General features: G+C 38.7%; 1 protein-coding gene across 8 annotated transcripts in view; it reads right to left on the bottom strand.

Moving 5' to 3' along the window:
* The window catches only part of STRBP (spermatid perinuclear RNA binding protein), a 155631-nt gene that overhangs the window by 68361 nt on the left and 70898 nt on the right, over positions 1 to 16372 (bottom strand). For all 8 annotated transcript variants that reach the window (XR_008290955.1, XR_008290957.1, XR_008290956.1 and 5 more), the window contains exons 2-3: positions 9116 to 9284; positions 5241 to 5461 (exon numbers count right to left, since the gene is read on the bottom strand). Coding sequence is in view for 5 of the 8 variants with exons in the window: in XM_053204656.1 (XP_053060631.1) it covers positions 5241 to 5461; positions 9116 to 9118 (224 nt within the window). In the remaining 3 variants the exon portion in view is untranslated. The remainder of the gene's footprint in view (positions 1 to 5240; positions 5462 to 9115; positions 9285 to 16372) is intronic.

The raw sequence follows: 16372 nt of genomic DNA, 5'->3' as shown, positions 1-16372 counted from the left end.
TTGTTCAAGTTCAGAGAGATGGTAAAACACAAAGCCTGGATTCAAACTTAAGTTGGTGTAATCACAACACTCGGATTCTTTACATTGTTACGGTTGCTTCCCAAGTTCAGAGAAAGAAGAGGTCAAAATTAGAGAGGTCAAGCAAGGCAATCTGAAAGTCTGACTTCAGCAGTCTTGATACGGTTAAAGAGAGAAAAGGTCATTCTGGCTAGGGCAGAGAATCAGCAGAGTGGAGAGTGGAGAATGGAGAAGGAGAAAGGAGAAGGGAGAGAAACAAACTGTGGCAGTAGAAACAAGACAGGAAGTTATAAATAATCCAGACTGGTTAAGTGGCTGGCACACCTTCGAGATGCAATAAACATTAAATCAATAAAAAAACTGTAAGGGTAGTATGAATACAGAAAGAAAAAGGGTTTTAAAGCAAGTGATCCCGCCAGTCAGAGTGGCCAAAATGAACAAATCAGGAGACTATAGATGCTGGAGAGGATGTGGAGAAACGGGAACCCTCTTGCACTGTTGGTGGGAATGCAAATTGGTGCAGCCGCTCTGGAAAGCAGTGTGGAGGTTCCTCAGAAAATTAAAAATAGACCGACGCTATGACCCAGCAATAGCACTGCTAGGAATCTATCCAAGGGATACAGGAGTACTGATGCATAGGGGCACTTGTACCCCAATGTTCATAGCAGCACTCTCAACAATAGCCAAATTACGGAAAGAGCCTAAATGTCCATCAATTGATGAATGGATAAAGAAATTGTGGTTTATATACACAATGGAATACTACGTGGCAATGAGAAAAAATGAAATATGGCCTTTTGTAGCAACGTGGATGGAACTGGAGAGTGTGATGCTAAGTGAAATAAGCCATACAGAGAAAGACAGATACCATATGGTTTCACTCTTATGTGTATCCTGAGAAACTTAACAGGAACCCATGGGGGAGGGGAAGGGAAAAAAAAAAAAAAAAAAAAAGAGGTTAGAGTGGGAGAGAGCCAAAGCATAAGAGACTGTTAAAAACTGAGAACAAACTGAGGGTTGATGGGGGGTGGGAGGGAGGAGAGGGTGGGTGATGGGTATTGAGGAGGGCACCTTTTGGGATGAGCACTGGGTGTTGTATGGAAACCAATTTGACAATAAATTTCATATATAAAAAAAAAAGAAAAAAAAAGAAAAAAAAATAAAGTGATCCAAATAGGAAATTATTTGATATTAAGAAGAGAGTCCATCGCCTTTGATTCTTTCTTCTTCTGTATCCCTGTCCTCTCATCTTCTCATTCTCCCCAAACTAGTAATAGTGATGAATTCTCCCTCCAAATCACCCTCAAACAAATGCCTTCAAACTAGCTTCTTTTCAGGCTCGAAGTGCCTCTCACCTAGACTACCTCAATAACCACCTCTTCATTGGCCTTAACGACTAACTTCTGCCACCTCCAATCTACTATATACAGTACACCACTACCAGAATAATCTTCCAACAGCACTGCATGGATGGCACTTTGCCTATTTCTTTCCATGTGTCCCACTGAACACTTAAGTAAGCATTTAGCATCCTGGGAGGCGACTGAGAAGACAACATGACTTCCTGGTCCAGATTCTGGCTCTGCCACTCACTATGGTGACACTAGGTAAATTACAAATTACCTGACTCTTCTGAACTTACTTTCTCATTTGTAAAACAGAAAAAAAAAATACCTTCCTTACAGAGTGGTACTAAGAATATCATGTAATTTAATGTAAGTAATGAACTTAGCCCAGATCCCGGCATATATTAATAGCTCAATAAACAACAGCTATCATTCCCTAAATGGTCCCGATGCTTTCTCACACCTAGATCTTTGCTGAGATTTTTTTCCCCCACTTTTCAGCTGCTTGCAGAAAGCCTAGCCATCCTCTGAGCCTACTGCAAATGCTACTTCCTTCATCAAGTTTTTTCTGGTCCCCAGAACCAGCATACAATCTCTCCCTGATCTACACAGTCACAGAAATTTGAGACAAAGATGCTAAGAAAACTGGACCTGTGGTCCAACAGATGAATAGGAATCCTGACTCCACCACACACACACTCATTCACTGACCTAAAGCAAGTTAAAGTTTGTTAATGATTCTGAGCTACTGTTTTCATATGCAAATTTGAAGCAACTGAAAATTCTATAGTAAAATGGGGGCAGAAGAGGGAAACGATAATCACAGAGACTAACAGATTTGTCATAACATAATGTGAAAAACGGTCTGGTACAGTAACTGGCACTCAATAAATGCGAGCCATTATTAACTAACCACTATTACTTGCTACTTAAACTCTATATCATAATTAGGATACGCTTGGTCTTAGGCAGAAGACAGCAAGACTGAGCAGAGAAATGAACTCCAACTTTAGTACTGAATTTAAATATAGGAGATATTATAAAGCAAACACAGGGTATTACTTAACATTAAGAACAGAGCCCTCATATTCCTAATAACATAAATAGTGGGACCTTTCTTTGACTTTTGAGTAGTCTGTAAAATGGGCACACGGCGGGGCACCTGGGTGGCTCAGTCAGTTAAGCGTCTGACTTAAGCTCAGGTCATGATCTCATGAACTGTGAGTTTGAGCCCCGAGTTGGGCTCTGTGCTGACAGCTCAGGGCCTGGATCCCGCTTCGGATTCTGTGTCTCGTTCTCTCTCTACCCCTCCCCTGCTTGCACTCTTTCTCTCAAAAATAAATAAACATTAAAAAAAAGTTTAAAAAAGAGAAAGAGTACACAGGTACAAGCTGCTTAACAGTGCCTGGCAATAGAAGGTGCTTAATAAATAGAAGCTAGCCCTCAGCCACTTTGGTGCCCTCTATAGTAATTAGCATACATCAGCAGCTCAATTCGTGTTTATGATCAGAAAACAGCTCTGTTCCTGGAAGATGTGCCTGCCTCTGTTTTATACAAAATAAGGATCCAAACATTCTGCACTCCCTGAGCTCTACCACATGGGAGGAACTGCAAAAAGTGCTCAGCCTGGGATTGTTCACAAAAGGGAAAGACTTTACAAAGACAGTCAAGAGTACCCACACATAGAGCTATATTTACAAGTCCAAATGAAAATGTGGAGCACATTATCTTTTAAAAACTTTTAAAAACACAGTGACCTGATCCAGTTAAGCAAAAGTCTGCTGGAACACTTTTCAAAAGTCTGTCCAGCCTTAAAAATAAACAACGGAAGAAGTATTAAGAAGGCCTGAATTCCAACAATAAATGAAACTCCACTTAAAAATGGGTAAGCATCTGGGGCACCTGGGTGGCTCAGTCAGTTAAGTGTCCGACTTCAGCTCAGGTCATGATCTCATGGTTCGTGGGTTTGAGCTCGGCATCAGGCTCTGACAGTTCAGAACCTGCTTCAGATTCTCTGTCTCGCTCTCTCTCTGCCCCTCCCCTGCACGCACTCTCTCTCTCTCAAAAATAAATACACTTTTTAAAAAAAATGATGAATCGTCTGACTCTTGATCTCAGGGTTCCTGGGATAGAACCCCACAGTGGGCTCTGCACGACAGCCCAGAAACTGCTTGCGATTCTCTCACTGCAAAATGGTATGGGGCACCTGGGTGGCTCAGTCGGTTGAGCATCCGACTCCAGCTGAGGTCATGATCTCACGGCTCCTGAGTTCGAGCCCCGCGTCGGGCTCTGTGCTGACGGCTCAGAGCCTGAAGCCTGCTTCAGATTCTGTGTCTCCCTCTCTCTCTGCCCCTCTCCCACTCATGCTCTGTTTCCTTCAAAAATAAACATTAAAAAATTTTTAAATAGATAAATAAAAATAAAATGGAAAAAAATGGCAAATTTTGTTATACACATTTCATCAAAATTTTAAAAAAGTTTTTGAAAGGGCATAAACACATTCCAAAGTACAATTTAAATATGGAGTGCATGACTATTCAATTTGCACAGAGACTGGGGCTAGATTACTGGATTCTACTACTAATTAACATAAACCTCAAAATTTGGAAGTATCTACTTTAAAACCGTAATATACAAGAAAAAAATTACTGCCAAGAACCTTCAAACTGACAAGGGTAGGACTATACACAATGTAGACATTACCTGCAAAGAGTTAACAAGGTTAAAGAATTATGTGGTTCAACTGAAAACTGAAACTGATTACCTTGCATCTGAAGATGAAAAGGTTACACTGTCAGTGAAGAAAATCAATTTATCAATACTTCCCCACTATTCTTTATCTATTTATCACTTTTGTTTCTTTGTTTATTTCAGAGAGAGCGCGTGCACACAGAGGGAGAGGGAGAAAGAGAATCTTAAGCAGGCTCTGTGCTCAGCGTGGAGCCTGACGCAGGGCTCAATCCCACAACCTTGGGATCATGGCCTGATCCAGAATCAAGAGTCAGACGCTCAACCGACTGAGCCACCCAGGCATTCATCCTCTTATTTATCTAACACTTAGAAATGAAAGCTGAAGAAAAAATTCTATAACCTCCATGTTCAATTTATAAGTTGCAGCCAAAGCAATGCTCTTAATCCTATAAATACAGTAAGTCAAATGAGCTTCTCCTTTAAAGTAAATCATACTCATTCCAATCATAATGACACTGCTCAAGACAAGAAGCTTACTATTACGGCACACAGAGTTCCATGATCTGATTGCAGTTATCCTGCGGCTTCATCTAACTCATCTCTTACTATTGTTACAACACTGAGAATACTCTGCTATAAAGCTGAAGGCTCTGGCTCCCATTAGTCCTTCATTCATTCCTCAAATACCCAATGAGCATTTACTAAGTGCAAGACACTGTGCTGAACACTAGGAATCAACAAGGTAGATATGGTCAAAAATACATTTAGAACACATTTTCCTGCATTCTCTCTTTTCCACCAGGATTTTTAAATACCTTTAAAAAAAAATGACATTTTATGATTTCCCCAGAGACCCAAAACACAACTATTTATTTCTGAATTTAGGAGGCTAAGCCAACACATGAAAAAGGTGACATTTCATAATCTCCAGAAATGACAGTTTTAAAGGGCTTGGTGCACTCTCAAAAGGCATCCTGAACAAGTCCATCCTCTCTTTCTGGTCTAATTATTCTTTTCTTGCTTTCGTTTCAAATGTAACTCAGAAAAATTCCACAAACATTTACTTCCTTGTCTACGGTCATATAAATGAGAAAACCTAAACAACCTAACATAGCCCAGTGGAAGAGAACCCTGAGCTTTTCTGAGCGCTGCAGTAAAGCACCACAAAGGTCAGGCCACACTCACTTGGAATAGGTGTCTACGGCCTCATCCTTCTTCACTTCTGTCTCACCCTCTGCTTTTGTGCCTTTATTTGTTTCATCAAGCCAATCTGAGACATGTTTAAGAGCACATTCAACAGTAGACACCATATTCTGAACAGCTTCAAGTTCCTCTGGAGATGGATAGATTGTTGAATGTTTCACCATTACATGGCGATCATCATTGGCAAAAGATCTAATAGATCTCTGTCAGAAGAAGAAAGAAAACAATTACTTCAATACAAGGAATATTACCTGAAAAGTAGGATATGCAAATATTGAATATTTAAGTCAAATCATAGCATTAATTATCAAACTACTGTGAAACAATTAATGTTGAGACAATAAAAAAATTGCACAGGAATATGAAGAAAAACCTCATTCTACTAAACCACATCAGAAAATTAGAGATCCCAGGGCACCTGGGTGGCTCATTTGGTTAAACATCCGACCTTAGCTCAGGTCATGATCTCACAGTTAGTGAGTTCAAGTCCCGAATTGGGCTCTCTGCTGTCAGGGCGAAGCCCACTTTGGGTTTTATGTCTCCCTCTCTCTCTGTCCATCCCCTACACCCTCTCTCACTCATGCCCTCAAAAATAAACATTAAAAAAAGAAAGAAAGAAAATTAGAGATCCTTCCTTCATGTTTTGGTTAAGATTCATCCAGGTTACTCTTGGTATAATGCACATTACCGTTTACCTCAAATCTAGTGTTTTGAATACCACTTCAAAAAAGGTCATCTGTATCACACATCATCTACAAGAAACAGATACTTCTTAGCTTTGAGAAAGTATCTAGAAATGCATGATGGTGACTCATGATAACCAGTCATTCCTTTCCAAATTGCTGAGGACTTTGGCACCTTAAAAAATTGAGATTTCATAATACAGTAATAATATAAAATACAAAGTTAATGTGTCAACACTATAGAAAAACTATGGATCACATTAGAAATCTATTTACTATTTGGCATTGAAACCTCTGGTGCAAGGCCTTGATTTTTAAAATAGATTTGTAGGAGACATTCCAAACTCCAGAAGGGGGAAAATATATACTGCAAAAGAATCAACTTCCCAAAGTAATTTACAAATGTATTACATTCTCAATCAAAATCCCCTCAAGATAGATTTACTTAATACTCAACAAAAATCATTTTAAAGCTCCTTTGGGGGGAAAAAAAAAATCAATGAAACCATCAAGAAATATTCTACAAAGATGGATGAGTGGTATAATTACACGAAAACAAAATATCAAAAATTTAAAAAGCAGTAATTGAAGTGACACGCTGGCCCAGAAATCAGTGGAGCAGATTAGAGCCTAGAAATAGAATGAATTTCATGAAAATTTAATAGACTATATCCTCCACACTCATGACTCACACTTCCAAAAACTTTTGAATACTTCCAAATTTACAAATACCATGAAGACACCTGTAACAGTACACTGCAAAATGAACAGGGATAAGATAGTTCAGTTTCCATAAAGCCCAAAGTATTCCATTTAAAGGGTGGCTATAGTGTCTTTATATGAACTTTTATGTGCTAGATGATAAATATTTTGTTGGGTTTTTTTAAATTTTTTTTTTTTAACATTTATTCATTTTTGAGAGTTAGAGAGAGAGACAGAGCATGAGAGAGAGGGGCAGAGAGAGAGGGAGACACAGAATCCCAAGCAGGCTCCAGGCTCTGAGCCATCAGCACAGCGCCCAACACGGGGCTCGAACTCACGGGCTGCAAAATCATGACATGAGCTGAAGTCGGACGCTTAACTGACTGAGCTACCCAGGCGCCCCGATAAATATTTTGTTTTAAAGGCTACCACAAAATAAATTCTCAATTCTTTATCAGTCCTGTCTCTTTTGTTTTGTTTTTGAGTATTAATGTTTAAAAATCATACTAATTTGGACACTAGTAAATACTATAGTATTACTGTCCCCTATAAAATGAAGCAAACTATAAAGGTAAATAATCCTTTGAAACCCTCAAATATAATAAAAGGATAAAAATCAATCACAAAGCTTTTTTTCTAGATAAAAACCATTTCTGTCCAGATTTTCTCCTTGCTCAAAGTTCACAACCAGTTTTTTAATTGGAGCCTTTTCCCACAAAGAAATAAACTTTTTCATCATTTCTTTAGATTTACTCTCATATCCCTAAATAAGTAACAAGAAAACAAAACAGACCTATAACAAATTGGAGACGCTAAGTTGTTCTAGGGATAAATTATTAAATTACTTGATTTGCTCTTTAGACAAGAAGAAATTTACTAATTTTTTAGTTCTGGATGGCCCCAGGCCATGGGAGGTAGATGTTAACTTGGGATCTTCTCTGTTATTTAGTTGTAGGGTGAGTTACTAAATTACTTAGTTAGCTAAATTACTCAGTCCTCCATACTGGCTTCACCTTAACAAAATTACATATCGCTACATACCACAAACCTTTGGTGTTTCCCTCACAAATAACATAGACTGGCAATGTTAAATCCAAAATCTTAAATCCATGAGTCTACTGGATGTGACAGGACAAGCAGCATGAAACGATGAATGGAAGAATAAGAGGTAGGACAAAAAAAAGGAGGGGGCATCTTATTTACCCTAACAAGGTCCAAATGGATTTGTTTAAAGATTTATACATTTAAATTGGAAAAGAACTATGCAGAAACAGAAAGTTTCCATTCAGATCTAAGATCTAAGAAGTAAAGCAATAGCACTGGAAAACACCTACCAACCAATTAAATTACTACACCAGAAAACCTAAATTTAAAATGAATAAACTAGGAAAGGAATTTTTTTTATTAACTATGACAAATAATATTAAGAAACATATAAATTGTAAAAATATCAAGACTATAATAAATAAATGAGCTGAAGAGGCAAATATTTCATATTCGAGAAAACATCAAGTCCCAGTGTCCTTTCTTACATCTCAACTAAAACTAAATGACAGAGAAAATCCCAAGTTAACATTTGCCCCACCATCCAGAACTAAAATATTTGGAGAATTTCTTCTCTAAAGAGGAAATCAACTAAGTTATAATCCCTAGAACAAATTTTTTAAAAATTAACTAACACTTAAAGAAATACCATCAGGCTTGCTAAACAACATATTTCAAACATACTGATGATTAGTATTTTTGTGCTTTTTCTCCCACTTATAACATCTTTTTTAAGCCTTTTCTCACTTATACTTAGGGAAAAAATTCACACAACATCCTCCAGAACCAAAATACTAGAGGAAAAAATTCAACACATTTTACCAGTTAATACACTAGGCACCAAAGGTTACGATCTCATTTAACATCTCATTTGAGTATGAACTTCCCACAAAAAGCAAGGTTTCTTGAGAGAAGATTCAGTGCCCCCAATACACTCAAAACTTGATCCTGTTACTTTGAAAGCATGTGGGAAAAGGTGACTTTTTGAGTTCAATACTCAAACTTCATAAACTCCTACACCATTCACATCACTCATTAAAGGACTGGTTCAAGATTTTTAATTTCCACTGGAAAAAACTAAACTTCAGAGAAAAGACTAGTGAAAAATTACATAATTTCAAGTTCAAGGTCACCTAAGCCATCCTTCTATCAGTTTGCTAACACCAGTTTTATTAGAAAATATTATTTATGAGTATTTAATAATTTATGGCCTGAAGGCTCATGGGGCTCCATCTTGTGGTTTAAAGGGTTCATAATAAATCTGAACTCATTGGCTTTGCTTAAATAGTGGAGTGCCATCTTTGTCTGATGCACGAGAGCCAAAATGTAACACCATTGTTTTTTACTTGCCCTCGTTATTAACATTTCCGATTTTAAACTAATTGGAGTTTATTAGAACTAAATTAAGGAAACATGAATAATACCTACCATGGTTTCCTATAGTGTTTTAGCTTCTTTTTCCAGTCCTTTCCCCACTTTCTTGTCGTCTTCACTAGACACTGTTTTGTGTGACAGTACCTCCTCATAAGCCTGAGTCCCCTGACAGCTCAGAGACAATATGGCAAAGGTGTTTGAAGACTTATTCTCTGGAATACACCTGCAAGACAAAAAGAAAAACAACTTTTCAAAAATGCTTATTTACAAGCAGTTTCATATCTGAATGTGGAGCTTATAAACATGCGTATTGACTAAAAAGAAATAATCTTTATAGAGGAAAATGACCTCATTTCAAACAAAAGCTAAACGTATCTTTTGAAGGCCTGGGGCCGAGAGCCTAAGTGATATGGCCAAAAAAGTAACCCCCCTGGTAGCCACAGTGTGGCAGCTGGCTGACTCATACTCAGTGAGATAAATACATTAACAGACACAGATTCAGTAAAGAAGCGTTACCTGAAGGGTGGCTCAGTCGGTTGAGTGTCCGACTCAGCTCAGGTCATGATCTCAGGGTTCATGAAATTGAGCCCCGGGTTGGGCTCTGTGCTGACAGCACAGAACCTGCCTGGGATTTTCTCTCTCTCCCACTCTCTCTGCCTGGCCCAGGCTCGCTCTCTTTCTCTCTCTCAAAGTAAGTAAACTTAAAAAAAAAAATTTTTAAATAATAATAAAATTAAAAATTTTTTAGAATAAAAAATAAAGAAGTACTACCTGAAAAAGTACTACTACTACTGGTGGCAACAATGTTGCAATTGATCATAAGACTTTCAATTAGAGATTGGCATTAGCCACAGGGCGCCTGGGTGGCTCAGTCAGTTGAGCGCCCAACTTCAGCTAAGGTCATGATCTTGTTCTAGTTCATGGGTTCGAGCCTTGTGTCTGGGCTCTGAGCTGACAGCTCAGAGTCTGGAGCCTGATGTGGAGACTGTATTTCCTTCTCACTCTGCCCTACCCCCACTCATGCTCTGTCCCTGTCTCTTAAAAAAAATAAAATTTTTTAAAGAATTAAAAAAAAAAGAAATTAGCATTAGCCAGACCTACTCAAAAAGTAGATAATCCACCTGAAAATATAATACCACCATTAATTGAAACCATGAAGCTTTTCCATTTGATATTGCCATCAGACAGTACATGTTGGCACAATGTTTCTTCTTTAATCATTTTTAGGCCTAAAATTCAGAATGCTTTTTTGGCTCTGTTCCCCTAACTCCTGAGAGACCCTGCTCCCAGATTTTATGTGCTATTATGCCAAATTCCTCAATATTCACTAGATCCTGACTTCATTACCCATGGATGACTGTAGTCAAAATCCCACCGTATATTTCTGCCCAGAGACTTAATTACTATTACCCCTTTATTCCATCTTTATGAGATTTTATTCCAGATAAGGTAAAAGTAAACTCTTCTGAGCACTGATGAAATCCTTATAAATTATAAGCCAAGATGTTTTAAAAAAAAAAAAAAACAGAGAGTAACTATCAAAACAGAACACATGATTACCTACGTGGATATCAGGGATATCAGAAATTATTTACACACCACAAAATAAACACAAAAAATAGCTTCCTCTTCATCTCAATATCTTTCCTTTAAATTTCCTTTAAATAAGGAACTTCCCCCACCCCATACTTTTGCCTGTAACAGTTTCCGAATATTATCAGTTGTTCTCTTAAAGAAAAACAAATCCTTTTTGAATTTTTGGGACTAGGAAAGTTATAGGTGTAACATAACACTCCCCAATACTGCACATTAAAAAACAAACCCACAATTTTAGTCAAATGATACTCAGCTGTGACCTACATGCAAAACTATTCATATCCTGTAACCAACTTCCCTGACTCCACAAAATCCACCTGAAATAAGCTGAAGCTTGATTTAAAAAAAAAAACAAAAACAAAAGATTATGTAACTGAACTCATCAATGGGGTTTACTTTATCACACATAACACACAAAGGAGAGAACACACACATGCTACAATTCTTAGGGTCTTTTCATACAAAGAAGTTAAGAAACATGATCCCATGGTAAGATATGTCTCAAAGATCCTTTTGTATACAGATCGTACTACACAAGTTAAGTCTGGCCATTTCCCATTCCCAACCCTACTCCACCATTCTAGCAGATTCAACCATTTAGTATTTAGCTGTGAATCCAGCAGCCAAAAAAGATTGCTATGTGTTCAGCTGAGAACTGATAGCAAAGTTCACGTGCTTCACTCTAAAAAAGTAAGGCCAAAAATTCAACCATATTAAGATGGTAGACTGAAAGCAGGGAAGAATGCTGAGAAAAAGCTGGGGCGCCTGGGTGGCTCAGTCGGTTAAGCGTCCGACTTCAACTCAGGTCACGATCTCACAGTGCGTGGGTGGGAGCCCCACATGGGGCTCTGTGCTGACAGCTTGGAGCCTGGAGCCTGCTTCGGATTCTGTGTCTCCCTCTCTCTCTGCCCCTTCCCCACTCACACTCACTCTCTCTCCCTCTCTCTCAAAAATAAACATTAAAAAAATTAATTGTTTGGGCGCCTGGGTGGCTCAGTCAGTTAAGTGTCCAACTTCTGCTCAGGTCACGATCTCATGGTTCGGGGGTTTGGGCCCCACATTGGGCTCTGTGCTGACAGCTCAGAGCCTGGAGACTACATTGGATTCTAGCTCTCCTTCTCTCTCTCTGCCTCTCCCCTGCTTGTGCTCGCTCACTCTGTCTCTCTCTCTCTAAAAAATAAACATTAAAAAGAAAGGTGATGTTAGTGGAGAAACTGTGGATCACCAGTGTCAAAATACAGCATTCCTCAGTCATTTAGCACAGAGAGTAACCACCCTATACATGCATCAAGCAGCTCGAGGAACTTCAGGACTTATAGCACAGTTCAACAATCCATGATAAAAGCAACGTTCTGCTGGTGCTGTAAAAGCAACTTAGAAATCGTCTGGCCCAATGCCACCCACCCCTCAGCTTACAAAAGAACTATAGATATTAAGGGCCATACAACTAATCAAGGACAAAGGCCTCCTGGTCCCAAACCAAACTCAGAGTCAAGAGTTTTTCTTAAAACAAAACAAAACAAACAAACAAAAACAATTAACAGCAGATAAAATTCTGGCCTTGAAACAAAAAAAACTCAACTTTGCCACTTAATAGCTAAGTGACTTTAGAAAGTTACATGACTCAGAAAATAATTTCATTTCTTTGGGTCTCAGTTTCTTTTATCTATGAAATGAAATTCTGCTACTAATTAATAAGGTAACATTTATGTAACTCATATTCTGTACCAGGCACTGTTCAAAGAGCTTTTCATATATTAACTCATTTAGTCCTCACAACAATTTCAATTACTATCTCCATTTAACACATAAGGAAACTATAGAGCATAAAGAGGTAATATAACCTAATTGAAAACACAAAGCAAAAGTACACAGTAAAGCCAATTTAAACCTAGACAATCTTCAATAATATTTTCACTCTAAAGGCACTTACACTTATGTTAGGGGCTAAACTTTAGCAATCTCAAAAAAATCTGTCTATGTGAATTACCAAGTCTATATAGCACACAGGCTTTTGAGCCAAATGGGCCTAGACTAAAGCACCTGATTTGCCATGTCACTTCTCTGAGCCAGAGGTTTTCCACGTGTGCAGTGGGGGAAATAGGATCTACCTCAAACTAAATGAAAAATACCTAAGAGTATTTGCCAAACAGTACACGCTCAATAAATGGCTTTAGGAGGGAGGGGGAAAAAAGCCCTCAAATATCAAATAAAACATTGTGTTAACACATGAGTTATGTATACATTTAAAAACAGAGCATAGAAAAATATTAGGTGTGCTCTACTTATTAAATAAGAGCAGCTTTATGCAGCAGGTGGAATGTATATGTATAAGCATGTGCATGTGTTTCACTTTTTTAATCAAGCACTGCTTTTTCTTTTCTTTTTTTAATAGAGAAGGACAGTTACTATTCTTTTTGTTTAATGTCTGTCTGTTTTGAGAGAGAGAGAGACAGAGAGAGACAGAGAGAGAGAGAGACAGGTAGAGGTAGATACAGGAGAGACAGAATCCCAAGCACATTCCATGCTGTCAGTGCACAGCCTGACACACAGCTCAATCCCACAAACCGTGAGATCATGACCTGAGCCAAAATCAAGAGTCAGGTGCTTAAACTAAATGAGACCCCCCAGGTGCCCCAGCTACTGGGGATTCGAGCACTGCTTTTTCAAACAGTGGATTTTTTTCAGAGTTTCAGGTTTATAGAAAAATTGGGTGAAAAATAGAGAAAATCCTATGTACCCCTTCTCCATACCACACACATACAGTTTCCCTTATTATTAACATCTTACATCAGTGTGATACATTTGTTACAACTGCTGAACAACCAATGTTTATGCAACACTATTAAAGTCCATAATTTACATTAGGGTTCTCTCTTTGTGTTGTACATTCTAGTTTTGACAAATGTATAATGACATGCATCCACCATTACAGAATCATACAGAACAGCTTCACTGCCCTAAAAATCCCATGTCCCACCTATTCAAACCCTCCTTCTTCCAAATGTCATATAGTTAAAATCATACAGTATGTAGTCTTTTCAGATTGGCCTTTTTCATTTAGCAATATGCATTTAAGATTCCTCCATGAGTTGACATTTCTTTTTATCACTGAATAATATTCCAGTGTCCGGATGGACCACAGTTTTTTATCCATTCACCTACTTTAGGACATCTCGGTTGCTTCCAAGTTTCAGCAATTATGAACAAAGATGCTATAAACATTCGTATGCAGATTTTTGTGTAGACACAGGTTTTCAACCCATTTGGGTAAATACCAAGGAGAACGATTATGGGATCATATGGCAAGACAATGTTTAATTTAGCTTTGTGAGAAACTTCCAGGCTCTCTTTCATCCAACACAGTCGTACCATTTTACATCCCCACCAGCAGTAAATGAGTCCCTGCTGCTCCACATCCTCATCAGCATTTGGTGTTGTCAAAGTTTGGGACTTGAGCCCTTCTAATAGGTGTGCAGTGGTATCTCACTGTTGCTTAATTTGAAATTCCTGATGACACAGGATGTTGAGTATCTTTTCATATGCTTATTTGCCATCTGTACACCTTTGGTAAGGTGGCCTGTTCAAATCTTCTACCCATTTTTTTTTTTAATTGGGTTGTCTGTTTTCTTGGTCTTTAGTTTTAAGAGTTCTTTTCATTCTCTTAATAGTCTCTCGTTGAGCAGAAGTTTTTAATTTTAATGAAGTCCAACTCATCAACTTTTTCTTTCATGGATTACACTCTTGGTGGTGATGTTACATCTTTTGTAACTGACCTTGAAAGGTAAAAGGCTTTGGGGCACCTGGGTGGTTCAGTCAGTTAAGAGTCCCACTCAGGCCTCAGAGGCTCAGGTCATGATTTCACAGTCATGAGACCGAGCCCTGCATCAGGCTCCATGCTCTGCTCTCTCTCTCAAAAATAAATACACTTAAAAAAAAAAAGAAGAAGAAGAAGAAGGATGGGGCACCTGGGGGGCTCAGCTGGCTAAGAGTCCAACTCTTGGTTTAGGCTCAGGTCATGATTTCATTCATGAGATTAAGCCCCATGTCAAGCTAAGAGCAGAGCATAGGGCCTGGTTGGGATTCTCTCTCCTCCCCCTTCTCTCTCTGCCCCTCTGTCCCTCTCAAAAATAAACAAACTTAAAAGAAAGGAAAAGGATAGGGCACCTGGGTAGCTCAGTTGGTTATATGTCCAACTCTTGATTTCAGCTCAAGCCATGATCTCACCGTTTGCGGGTTCGAGCTCTGAATGGGGCTCTGTGCTGACAGTGCGGTTCTCTCTCTCTCTCTCTCTCTCTCTCTCTCTCTCTCTCTCTCTTTCTGCCCCTCCTCTGCTCACCCATGTGCTCACTCTCTCCCTCTCAAAATAAATCAATAAATTGTAAAAAAAAAAAAAAAAAAAAAAAAAAAAAAAGATGGGTAAGGTAAAATTAGAAAAAGACCTCACTGATACGCCAAGATCACTTTAAGATAATGAGATTCACAAGCAAATACATATGTACTAATTAACTGTCTATTCTGTACCCAGCACCATGCTTGGGAATACAACAGGGTATGAATCAACTCAGACACACAAAGAGCAAATACTCCTCCCCCAAATACCTTCAAATAAACTTTCTCTACATGGTGGCACTGAGTTTATATATAATACTCACACAAAAAGAACACTGAATTTCAGGAGTGCCTGGGCGGCTCAGTTGGTTAAGCATCTGACTTCAGCTCACTTCACGATCTCACAGTTCATGAGTTCAAGCCCTGCATCAGTCTGTTTGCTCTCAGCATGAAGCCTGCTTTGGATTCTTGTCCCCCTCACACTCTGCCCCTCCCCCACACACATTTTTTCTCTCTCTCTCTCTGTCACACACTCTCTCTCTCTCTCACACACATACACACACACACACACACACACACAAATAAAAATAACACTGGATTTCACAATGTTCCTCTGGAAATTCTCTTTTATTTTCTACATAAAAAAGGTACATAAGGAAAAACCAAAAAACCTACAAATTACATATACCTAGTCCAAAAATCTAGCTTTTCATCCTTACCCAAAATACTTAGAATGATGGAAAAGCTCAATCCCACCATGTCATTTGAAGCCTTGCAACACTGGGCTCAGGTCAAAAGGTCCTTTATCAACTAACAGGGTTTGTTTTTTAAGATTTTATTTATTTTTTAAGTTTGTTTATTTTGAGAGAGAGAGAATCCCAAGCAGGTGCCATGAAATCAGCACAGAGCCCAATGTGGGGCTCAAACTCACAAACCATGAGATCATGACCCAAGCCAAAACCAAGAGCCAGACGTTCAAGTGACTGAGCCAGCCAGGCACTCATTCCCAATTAACAGTTTAAACAAGAGTGGTACCCATGGCTACAATCCTAACATAGAATGGGCTGTAGGAGGGGCGCCTGGGTGGCTCAGTCGGTTGGGCATCCAAATTCGGCTCAGGTCATGATCTCACGGTCTGTGAGTTCAAGCCCCATGTCGGGCTCTGTGCTAACAGATCAGAACCTGGAGCCTGCTTCAGATTCTGTGTCTCCCTCTGTCTCTGCTCTTCTCCCGCTTGTGCTCTGTCTCTCTCAAAAATAAACATCAAAAAAAAAAAAAAAAAAAAAGAAAAAAGAAAAAGAAAAAAGAATGGGCTGTAGGAGCTAGCTACATTGAACCAGAACACTTTCTGAATACTTACTGTCCCTGAGCAAGATGAAAAAG

Source organism: Acinonyx jubatus, chromosome D4 (genome assembly GCF_027475565.1).
Source record: "Acinonyx jubatus isolate Ajub_Pintada_27869175 chromosome D4, VMU_Ajub_asm_v1.0, whole genome shotgun sequence".
Taxonomy (NCBI): Eukaryota; Metazoa; Chordata; class Mammalia; order Carnivora; family Felidae; genus Acinonyx; species Acinonyx jubatus.
This window is presented reverse-complemented; position numbering and strand designations above follow the sequence as displayed.